This window comes from Anguilla rostrata, chromosome 10, assembly GCF_018555375.3.
Source record: "Anguilla rostrata isolate EN2019 chromosome 10, ASM1855537v3, whole genome shotgun sequence".
Classification (NCBI taxonomy): Eukaryota; Metazoa; Chordata; class Actinopteri; order Anguilliformes; family Anguillidae; genus Anguilla; species Anguilla rostrata.
In genome coordinates this window covers 24,121,856-24,134,361 of record NC_057942.1, presented here as the reverse complement: position 1 = coordinate 24,134,361, position 12,506 = coordinate 24,121,856, and the positions used below count along the sequence as shown (strand labels likewise).

The 12,506-nt window shown below is 38.2% G+C and overlaps 1 protein-coding gene across 12 annotated transcripts in view; it reads right to left on the bottom strand.

Annotated features, from left to right (window-relative positions):
• Window positions 1–12,506, bottom strand: part of LOC135233742 (formin-binding protein 1-like) — a 179,583-nt gene that overhangs the window by 26,321 nt on the left and 140,756 nt on the right. The window contains exon 12 of one of the 12 annotated variants that reach the window (XM_064297582.1): window positions 6,635–11,173. The exons of the other annotated variants lie outside the window; for them this stretch is intronic. Within the exon in view, the coding sequence (XP_064153652.1) occupies window positions 10,955–11,173 (219 nt within the window). The 3' untranslated portion in view covers window positions 6,635–10,954. Of the gene's footprint in view, window positions 1–6,634; window positions 11,174–12,506 lie in introns of those variants that run through there. 12 annotated transcript variants of the gene reach the window in all.

The following is a 12,506-nucleotide window of genomic DNA, read 5'->3' as shown; positions in this document are numbered from 1 at the left end:
GACAGAAGTGGCGATTATCTTGGTGAAAATGCAAAAATGAAGTTGTTTTCCTACTGTTTGAAATTAAATACTGAGAGATAATGTATATGTAACAAGTAAAACTACATTTCCTGGATCATAAACTCCTTGACCACACGTGTGCAAAATCTAAGGGTGATATGCGAAACTACTAAAGGTCTATGAAGCAAAAGGTAAGCAGTGTACTCTGGTGTCCCTTAGTATCTCCAAATCTATACAAAATGCCTAAATTTAACTTTGCTGTAAATCACAACATAAACATATATTTAACAACAAATCAGCTGTTTTGACTCATGAATCTTACTTCTGAATCGTTTTCACATGGGAACTACTATCTATTCATTAGTATGGGGTTCTAAGATATCTAGGGCCAAAAACCAAAACCTCTCTAAAATGAATTAAATGCTTTTTGTCCATTATAAGGCATAGAAATCTGTCTCTTACAATGTTTTAAAAGGAAACATTGATTCACGTTAAATCTGTGCATCAAACATAACACATGACTGAACCACTTATGAACACTGACACTACAGCATGTGAAATCCCTGCATTAGAGAACCTCTTGAAAAACATCTAATTTTAATGTGAATGATATGAATTCAAACAAAGCAGGACACTATGAGACACTACACTACGAGCCACTGACACTGCCCAATATATGCCAACAATGCTAGTATGCAAACACCTAGGTCTGTTAGCTCCCAATACGTTCTGAACATTATTTGCAAATGCTAATAGTTGTCTCTTATGATCAATGCAAATACAAAAATATCAAAAATATGACACAACATTAACCCTTTAGCGCACATGCCAAATCTTGCCAATCCTTGCCCATTTAGGGGGTGCCCTATTTAAAGCCTTATGTGAACACCACAGAGACTTGAAAAATGTCTTAAATTAAGCAGGACAATTGTACAATTTACAATACTAATTAGTTTATATTCATAATTTTGGAAGAAATAAAGTTCCGCAAATGCAATTGTCTAGACAAAAAATCAAAAATGAATTTGCACTTTTTTAGTTTGCAACGAAATACTGAGAGATTGCATATATACAGAAGGTTAAAGTATACATGTGCTGGATCAAAAACTTCTTGACCACAAGTTCATAAAATCTAAGGGTGGATATGTAGAACTACTATAGATTTATGAAGCAAAAACTAAGCAGTGCACCCAGCGTCTCAATGTCTAAATCATGCATTGCTGTAAATCACAACATATTCACGTGTTTCACTGCAAATCAACTGTTTTGTCACAAGAAACTCACTGTTGCATCATTTTTCAAGTGGGAATTACAAGCTTTCCATCAGTACAGCAGTGTAAAATATCTAGGGGTCCACAAACATATCCAAAATCTCTCCAAAAATGAATAAAATGCTTTTTGTTCATTATAAAGCATATAAATGAGCCCCTTATGAAGTTTTAAGATGGAACATTGCTATCAGGTTAAAAAATAATGCAAAAAGATTGTCACACAATGCGATTCAATACCTAAATGTGTAATAATTAACTCTTGTATGTATTTCTATACTCTGTACTCTCGTATCTTTCCTTGTATGGGGATGGGACGGCATGAAAACAATTTTCAACCGTCCACCACGTTTTGGCAATGCTCCAACTCTCACGTCATCACTGTTGCATGCTTCACAAAAACTATTACACTACTAACTAACGCTTACATTACAGTGTGAAATATCCACATTATATAATACCACTAACCTATTTAAAGACACTCAATTTCAAAAATAACGTAATACTTACATAGGAATGATGAAATCTGTTTTCAGTAGATAAAGACAGAGACAGGAAACCAATTATATAGTTCTATCCGCTCCTGTCTTACACCAGAAAACGATGTCAGCTAGGTCTATCAGCAAACATATGGCTTAGCTATGCTCAGAGGTCCTCAATAATAATAGTATTTTCCAAGAAATTCCTAAAAATAGTTGACAACAATTCGTTAGCAGCGTCTTTGTTTTACTGCTACCACAGAGTGAATGCGTAATTGGATGTGATGATAAGAAAATTTCCGGTTACGCTGACCTATAAAACGCGATTCCAAAATTAGACGTTATACATTGTTAGAAAGCTTATACTCTCACCTACTAAATAAAGGAATTGTTAATCAAGCCAGTCTGTACTAAAAAGGGCGACAACGCCGTAAACAACATGTGTGGTATTACACACAGCTATTTTGGAAGATACCCAGGCATCACAAATGCGCGTATATTTCACAAAGGGATTTTCCAAGACAATGTATGACCACTCAGTCTCAAAAGGTACATCTCTACGCGTAAAACCAACAGTAAGGTTGTATATTTATTCAATATTTAGTCCCAGATATTGACTGTAGAATGGCATGGTATCATTTTTAAAAACTTTTTCTCATTTATTTCGTTATTCAGTGAGCAGCGTTTTCACTGCTGTATTGGCATATCTTACGGCTGTTGTCGGGTTGATCTTGTAGCTATGACAGAATACGATTTTTTAATGGTGAAAGAATATTTTTATGAATACCAAGATAGACAATATTGTCCATTATGTCATGGGTGGGGGGTGTAGTTGTAGATGAGACTGCAGGGAGGGCGGCGTGTTAAATGAACGACCAGAGCGACAATGGTGGCACTGCAAAACTCCGTATTCGGCATAGTTGTAGTGTATCGTCTACTTATGAAACTAAAACAACGCATTTCTGTTTTTAACTCGTACTTTGGTTGCACTAGCACTGAATGTCTGAGTTCAGTAATCTGGGCACGCCGGCCGGCCGGCCGACCACTAGGGGACTTGCGCGAAGGGGTTAATTATTGAATACAAGCAGTAATATGTACATGTTCGTATGCATCCTGACTAGACTGCATCCCCCTTTTCTGAACTCTCCCTAGAATTTTCGTCATGAGTGCTTGTATTTTACTGTGTAATGTTATGGTTTACTGCACAATGCAGTGATGAAGCAAAAGTTGAAGCGGTTGCACAGGTCTGAACCCTTCTAGAGAAAATAAAATGAGGCATGCGATACACCGTTGGAAAGCTTATACTGTCTCCTACTGGATAAAAGAGGTATCATTAAATCTAGAATGAACTGTTACATTAGTCTAAATTAGGAGTGGTGTTTTGCAAATGGCTGTTGTAAATATCTACCCCTGCTTTCTATTTGCTTATTTATTTCTCAAACGGATTGTTCATGACAATTTCAGTCAGGACAACTCACTTATTAAAATATTTACTTGAATACTTAAATACATTTTTTGGTTTGGTGATGAATGGATCTGCTTCAGGTATTAGTGCATGCACCAGCGTGCATTACCCTATCGAACAGGGAGTACTATACATCTCCCCTACTAAACAGGAGAAATACAGGAAAGCCCCCAAAACAGCAGATCTGTCATGGTTCTGTGTTTCTGTCTCTCGTTTTCCTTGTTGGGCCACCAGATGGCGGTACTTCTGTTTTGTATCCTGCTCGTTCCCCTGTTGGATAACTGTATTATTGCTTTCAATTATTTTATTATTGTTTCTGCTTGTGTCTCGTTGTTCCCACCCTGTCCTGGTTTAATTGTTAATTGTGCCCTCCTGTGTCTTGTCAGTTTTGAGTCTATTTCAGTCCTTTGTCTCCCTGACTGGGGTGCTGGTTTCTTGTGTTTCTGACTTTGTTTATGCCTGTGTTTCTAGATGCCTTTCTGTCTTTGTATTTTTGCTTGTGTGTTCTGCTTGTGTTTCTGCCTGCCTGTGTTCTGACCTGCTTGTGTTTCTGCCTGCCTGTGTTCTGCCTGCCTGTTTCTGTTCACTGTTTTTGTCCTTGTCGTTTGTTTTCTTGTTCCAAGTTTTTTCTATTGTTTGAGTGTTTTGTTTATTGTTATAAGTATAAGTCTTTGTTTTATATACCTTTTGAGTCTCTTTTTTCACTCTGCGCTTGGGTCCAACCCACCAAAACCCTGACAAGATCATCCAATAGACAAAGACTAAAACTATGTATACAGTAGAGCACCTGCTGCTTCTTGAAATCAGGAAGACCATACTGATACCCCTCCAGCTCAGAGGAGGAACACAAGCTGTTATCCTGGATCAGACATTGGCCATGCTAGCATAATGTGATAGTGATGGTGAACTATGTGGACAGCAGAGCACCTGCTGTTTCCTGAATGATCAGGAAGACCATACCGATATCCCTCCAGCACGCAAGCTGAGATAGTGGATCAGGCGTTGGCCATGCTAACATTGTAATAGTGATAGAAAACTATGTGCACAGCAGAGAATCTGCTGTTTTCTGAACGATCGGGAAGACCAAAAGAACAAAAAGAGGGCTTCGGTGCTTCTAGAAAGGGAAAAGCCGAAAAAAGTATTGTGAAGGTGCTCTTTGGAAAAAATCAGGGGAAAAAACCAACAACATAATGAGTACAGCAAGTCCAAGGCACTCTTCTTAGAATAAAAAGCCTTTAATGAAGGGCTAGTTCATATAGAAACATTTAAAAACTACACCAACATGTTTCGGCCTCACACGGCCTTCGTCAGGGCTAAACAATGAGGACTGGGTTTTAATCTAAACCTACTTTTGTCCATTCGTTTACGTAGATGGAGCGGCCTTGAAATACCTAGGGTGCCCGCTAGTCATCAGTAGCGTTCTGTGGGAGTGCAGCGCAATTATCCAGGCGCCAAGCTGTCGTGGTCCGAAGCTATCAGGCTGTGAGAGAGTTCGCACCTCATGCATGGTTCGCCAGGCACGAACATCTGTTCCTATGTCTCTACCATATGTAGATAGATTGTAAGCCCCCCGGTGTCATCAATAGCCTTTGATTCTTCAGTTAAGGGCGTCTGGCATGGGAGATCAAGAGGGGAAGTAGTAGTAGTAGTAGATAAGGTCGGAATGTTAGAATTAACAGATACAGGGTCATTTGGGAGTTTACAAAGGGATATGGTGTTTTATGTCCTCAGACAGAGAGAAAACAAGAGAGGAGAGCAGAAAAGGAAGGGAATTCTTTTTTTTTGGTTGTCCTACAATGGTAATGCGACTGCAGGAGGCAGATTGGAAACTTCTCAAAAAAAAAATAGGGCTGTGAGATTTAGGTGTAAAAATGTAGGTGTAAAATCTAACGCAGAGCCTTGTTAGCACTAATAATGTGCATTACAAATTATAAGCTACTAATAGTAATACTAATACTTTAGCGAAATGGGAAATAAGCTTTGCAACAATAAATATGCTCAAAATTGTCAAATTTAGCCCGACAGGTAATACAGGCTTTGGTATTATCGCAGATTACTTCTCTGTTTTTGGTACACTGTGGCAAAAGCAAGATTAATAAAAATCTAAATAAAGCTGCACAATTTGCACTCCATTGATCTAGGATAAAGATAGCCACAAATAATGCATAATTGCAGGCTGTAAAAATAGTTAAATTATTAATTACCTTGCTTTTAAAGAACATCTCTGTAACAAAATGTCCAGAAATACTCCAGAAGACATTGTCCTTCAGCTCAAAAGCACAATTACTCCACAAAGCATTTGTCAAAGTAGTTTTCCTTATACCCAAATGCAGCACCACTTAAATGCAGGGAACGCTAATGGTTTCAAGAAATGGCAAGCTGGAACACATTACCAAATCTGTAACTTCTAGAAAAGGAATGAAGTTCATTTTAAGATACTGAACATCAGTGTGGCAGGGCTCAATTTGCGAGAGGAATTCAGGGCAATTAGAGGACCACGCCTACAGGTAAAGTAGGCACACACATGGATTGTGTTATGAATCAGCCCAGGATTTCCACAGTAGGCGCCTGAGACTGGGATCCCCATGACGGCGAGAGAGAGCACGTACAGGCTGCGAAAAAAGGCTGAAAAGCGACCGGGTATAATTTAATTTATTTTTTCTTTGTTGTTCTAGTTTATTGTTTTTGCCCAGATCCCATGAGGGTGACGGGTAAAGGTTTTTGCATTTGTTTGTGCTCATTTGTGCCAGAGGTGGGAGTAAGTCACACATGTGCAAGTCACAAGCAAGTCTCAAGTCTTAACCTTCAAGTCTCAAGCAAGTCCCAAGTCACTGTGTTTTGACTCAAGCAAGTCAAGTCGAGTCACTGCTAAACGTCAAGCACGACAAGTCAAGTCATTGCTCAGATCAGGCAAGTCACAAGTCAAGTCACCATGAAAGAAGCGCTTAAATCAAGAGAGAAAGGGGTACAATGGCAAGCCATGTCATGATAAAACTGCACCTGTTAGTTAGTTAGTTAGTCTCTACAACTAGGGATGGGTATGGTTAGGATTTTATCAATACCAATACCAGTATTGATACTGCTTATCAATACCAATACTTATCAATACTCTCATCGATACTTCCTAATTTTGAGTGCAAAATACATGTTAAAATAATTATCAGTACTACTTTTATATTAGTTTGGGCAAAAAATATTTAACAAAATTGTTTTGTTGATAAAATGAAATAGATTGTTTTTTCAGACAAAACATGATGATGGGACCAATTGGTATAGATATAGCTAGTAAAATATATTTACTTGATTTAATCTGGTAATTATTATCAAAGATAAGAATTATCAATCAAATTGCCAAATTCATTGATAGGCAGAGCAAACTGTTTGGATCAACCTTTATCAAAATGTACAACTCACAACAAATAAAAATTAAGAAATTTATTAAGTTACAACAAATATTCATGTCTAATCTATAGACGAGGTTCAACTACCTTAAAACAATTAACAAAGGTTACTGACAAGAACAGTCACATAAGAAATAAATGAAAGCAGACACCAAATCACAGCTTTTGTTCCAAAGTAACCCAAAATGCAGAAACCAAAAGACAGCAGAATAGTCCAAAAGAATCAGAGATGATTGCAAGAATTGGATTGCTATAAAATTAAGGGGAATGTTTTTTTCTCTCATTCAGGAGGTGTTCTATACAATCATGTATTCGCACTTCTGGAACAAACTGGTCTAATCCAAGCAATTCACCACAGAAGAACAACAACCAGTTACCAGCAGTGATACAAAGTTATACGATCATGATATCACGAATATTAGACAGTTTACGTGTTAGCAGCTGTAAATGCTATTAATCTCTGGCAGGAGAATCAAACAGGTAATGGAAAAAACCAAAATACTAAACAAGGCCCATTCTTGGAATTTTTCCCAGTGGGACGCAAACGGATTGTGCAGAACGCATTGATTAGTTTAGGCTTCAGAGGGATTATATAAGCGTTAGCAACAAGATACTCATTCGGTGCCAACAATGCTGACCACCTAAACACCCAAACACTGGTCAGGACTTTATTGTAATGCAAGTTCAAATCGTAGTATTTATATATTTTGTTTATTCATTTATTTTTATACCAGACAGAATTGATCATTTAATGTTGAAAATACACTGGCAATTGACGGAGAGCATGTCTTCCATAACAACGGTCACGTTAATACTGAAAATAAATAAGTTTCTTTCTTGCAAGCCAGCCCTTGCTGGCTAGCAATGCTTTGGTGCTATTATCAACCAGTTGGAAAAATCTTACAACAACCAAGCAAGGACGATAAGAAATGCATGGGTTACACAGGGTTTCATTAAAACCAAATGCTTAAATAACGCTCTCTTTACAGTCATATGGCAGGTACAACCGAGTTAGAAGTTCAACAACGGTAGCCGGACGACACATTACATTTACATTTATTTACATGTATTTGGCAGACGCTTTTATCCAAAGTGGCTTACAATAAGTGCATATTGAAGGTCATTGGAACAACTACAAAACACAGGTCCGATATGGTACAATACTCACAACACAAAAGTTGGCGTCATCAAATGTCACGGAGCATGCAGGAAACACAGCTCTAACTATCCAGCAGGTAGGCTATAGCCTATACCCATTTAAGCAGCGATTTTTAGAGCAGTAATTCTTTCAGCAGCAATTGTTACAACAATAATTATTTGGGCAGCGATTGTTAGAGCAGTAATATTTTGAGCAGCGATTGGAAGAGCAGCAATTTTTTGAGGAGCGCAATTCTGAACAGCAGCAAGTGAAGCACGCAAAGCCGAGAAGGCAAGCAGCGGCACTGAGAGGACTGAATGTTGGTTTCAAAAAGGTTTAAAAATTGGTATTGTGTGCCTGTGATTTTACGGGTAAGAGCAGAATGTTGTGTGTATGCAATTGGATGCATTCAATGGGGCCGACCAATTTTTCGGCTGCAATTTTGAGTTTGCTGGCTGAACTTGCTTTGGGCATTTTGTGCGCACTGCTCATAAGTGACCACTGAATTTTGAAAGGGACCTGTTTACATGTGAAACTAATGGTAAGATAGTATATTTATTCCACATTAGTCACAGATATTCATAGCAGAATGACATAGTATAATTCCAGAAAAATTGTCTTGTTTATTTCGTTTTTCAGTGAGCAGCGTTTTTCACTGCTGTATTGGCAATATGGGGCTATTGTTGGGTTTATCTTGTTGCTATGACAAAATACGAATTTTTGGAAGTAAAATAATATTTTTTATGAATGCCCAGATAGACGCTATTGTCCAGTGTGTCATGCTTGGGGGGTGTAGTAGCAGATGAGACTACAGGGAGAGGGTGCTTGTTATATGGATGACCTACGCCACTGTGGTAGCGCTTAGAAAGTCTGTCGTGTACTGTCTACTAATAAAGCTAGGACACAGAGTTTGTTGTTTCATCTCATAGTTTGATTGCAGGAGCATTGAATGTCTGAGTTGAGAAATCCGGCATCATGGCCACTCGAGGGCTTGTATGAAGGGCTTAAGATCTCGCCAAAATGTTTGTTCCACTTATGCATTAGTTGATTAATTGCAATTATTGTGCCCCAGCTCCACAAACATATGAATCGGATGAGAAGGGGTCTCTGTCCCAGCTCTGGGGCCTCCAGGAGCTCCTATACACAAGATTCACATACAACATAGCACTAGTCACCAACAAACGAACAGGCCAGAAGAAAGGCTGTTGGTCCCAGATGACTCGGAATTGATGGGACAGGGACAGGCAGAGCTAGACAGGAGAACTCAGTTTCTCAGCATTCCAAAGTGTCACCAGCACAAAGATAGATCCAGCTGAATTGGACAACATTTTTTGTGAATCTGACCCCTGTCCCTACCACCACCCCCCACCACATTTACCTCTCTGCCTCTGTACCTGCGACACTTTGTACATGAACCCCTTACTATGTGAATAAGGAGAAGATATCTAGACTATGGGCATGTTACAGTGATCATCAGCTCAGCCACAAAAGCATAGGGGACTCCAGAAAAGACTGTGTGATCATGTGATCTGTCAGCTAATTTGACCAAAAGCTATGGCAGTGGCTGTAGCCCAAGACACTAGCCCCATCTGACAGATGTCATTTTAAGTTAAAAACTGAGCTTCTCTTCTGGTAATATATACACCAAAGCATACAACTATATGCAACTATTCACTGTTTGATATTGTTATTATAAATGGTTTCTTAAATATTTTTTCTCAGAAAAGGTAGAGATAGAATAAAAAATCAATGCAAAACCATGGAATGACACAATTTCAGAGCAGAAAACCATTAAAGTGCTCTGAATGGAAGGACAGAGTGCACTGATCTGAGATCAGCCGGGTGGAGCCGTCCACATACAGTAGCAGAGATTTGGACACCTCTACCATCTTTGCCTGAGGATAGTGTCTGTGTGGCACATCTATATCTCTAGTCAACCAATCAACACATACACACATAAATACAAACACATACAGAAAACCTGGGACAGACAGACACGTGCGCACACAAACAAACACACAGAAAAATACACACAGTAACAAACACACATTCTCACACTCACACACATATGCTTATGTGTGTCTCACAGACACACCCAGAAACATGAACATAAATACAAAAAAAACACAAATGCATACATACATATAGACATATGCACACTGACACACATGCATACTCACAAAAACAAGTGCATACATATGGCACAGACATAAAACCACATTAGCACATTACTCACACACACTCACTCTCTCCCTCTCTCACACACACATAAAGGAATACACATGCATAATTACACACATACAAACAGAACCCATTATAATTACTCCATTATAATTACTGCAACTTTTTATTTCTGCTCTGTGCTTAAGCAGTTGGGGTGTGTGATAAAAATAATGAATTTATGCAGAGCAAGTACAGGATGTGCCATTTCATTTCTGGCTAGTTCTAGAAATGCATATTTTGCCATTTTAAAATAACAGGACCCATTTTATCCAATCCACCATTTCAGGTCACATTGGAACAAGTTAACTTGGGCTTATTTACAGCCTGCTGAAGTATATTCTCCACTGCACATTCTTTTGCACATTTCATTGACATAACCAAACCCTTTGTTTATTCATTTGAAATGCTTTGCAATGGCTTTGTTGCTGTAGTAGTGTGCTATTCAATGTTTCTGAGCTGAATAAATCCTTGCTCAATGATTTTCCACTTGATGTGAATTCATAAGATCCAGACGTGTTTCACTTAATTCATCCATTCATACTGTAACTCATTTATAATTTATGTCATCTACAAAACAAAGGGAGTAGAACAAAGTTTTGGAGCTACCTTTCAAAAATTGTACAAATTCTTATTATCTTCGTACACTGCCACTGGATCTAATTAGCACTTGGAAATAAAAAGTATGAAATATTCAGTGTTAATCTTAAAAATGTAAATAATACTGGGCATGCAAACCAACTTCACTTTCCCAGTACTTACGATGGGCACTGCACATAAATACACACATATATACATACATACATACATACATACATATATATATATATATATATATACATACACACACAATACATACATACATAGAATATTGCTACACATACAAAAAAAAAACATATACACATATGTACGCACTTATACAAACACACAAAAACTGAAGCACATGCACACATGTATACACACACACACACACACACACACACTTAGACATGTACCCACAGAAACAAAAACACACATACACACAGAAACAGAAACACATACACAAAAACATAGAGATACACACACAAACGCACACACACACACACACACACAAAAAATACACACACACTTACAACATATTGTCTGGCCTCGAAGGCATATGTTGGTTTGCCTAAAGTCCTCTTCATGAGCTCTTTGTCAAAATAGTTATCGCTGCTGGACTGCTACAGCGCAGATGATGAAAGAGAAAATGTATTAAATTAATAATGAATGAACACAGAGCCATACTTTTTACTTACCTCAGCCTACACACACACAATACACTCTACTAATACAGGGTTGTCCTTAGCCTATACTCACTTACCCCTACCACATCAAATGCAAATGCACTGAAAACACACAACTTCAGAGGTACCTTTATGGGTATACTGTATACTTATATGTTCAACTGTGCCCCAGAGAAGGCTACATAATACTGTACCCCACTGGACACTACAGGAGGTTATTCAATACTACTGTAACCAATTACAGAGATGGATATTTAATACTACTGCAGGAAACTATGTCCCAGAGGATGTTATTTAATACTACTGTACCCCACTGTGCCCCAGAGGAGGTTAACACTACTGTACCTCACTTTGCTCCAGAGGAGTATATTGAATACTCCTATACTTCAGTGTACACCACAAGGGGTTATTTAACACTACTGTACCCCAGTGTACACCAGATGTGGTTATTTAATACCAATGTACCCCACTGTATCTGAGAAGAGCTTGATACTACAGGAGACTACTATACACCTGTGGAGGTTAAAGAATACTACACGTCACTATACCCCAGAGTTGGCTTATGACTGCCTCGGTATTAGTAACTGCACCATGTGGATATGGGTTTACCTTTTATGTTTATACCTCATCAGCACAAATGACAAACCATTCAAAAATAAAATCTTATAGAGCTCAAAAAAGGTTTTCCTATTTCCTTAGCTATGTCTACTTCCTGTATGAGAGTACCCTTAACAAGAGACGCAGACATTCCGTTCAGCTTCATTTTTGTCTCTCACAACAGTTCAATGCAACTTCCTGTTCATTTAAAACACAAGCCAACTCTGTATGTTCAGAACTTCTACAATCCACAACCCAATAATTTCAAGGAATGAAAATGCTAGCCACCTGTAAATATGGTCTTATATATATAGTAAATCTTGTTTAATCTTACTATGTGCGGTGAAGGCGATGGAACCAACGATTACAATGTGAAAAAATTAAAAATTCTCAGTGTTTTCAAGCTTTAATTTACACACGGAGCAGTAGAGTAATCAGTTTACTCTGCCACAGTATCATCAGGCAGTTTCATTAAAAGGGGAAAGTGGAGTAAATTGTTATAAAATATGGAGTTATCTGATATGAACAGGTTTTTTGAAACATTTGCCACCTGCTGCACAGAAACACCAGAGAGAGTTCTCTGCAGTGGACTATCAGGAGACACATAGGAGCTTGTTCATGAGAGCCCTGCTGTTGCTTATGTCAACCTAGTCTCAATGACCTATTAATTAGA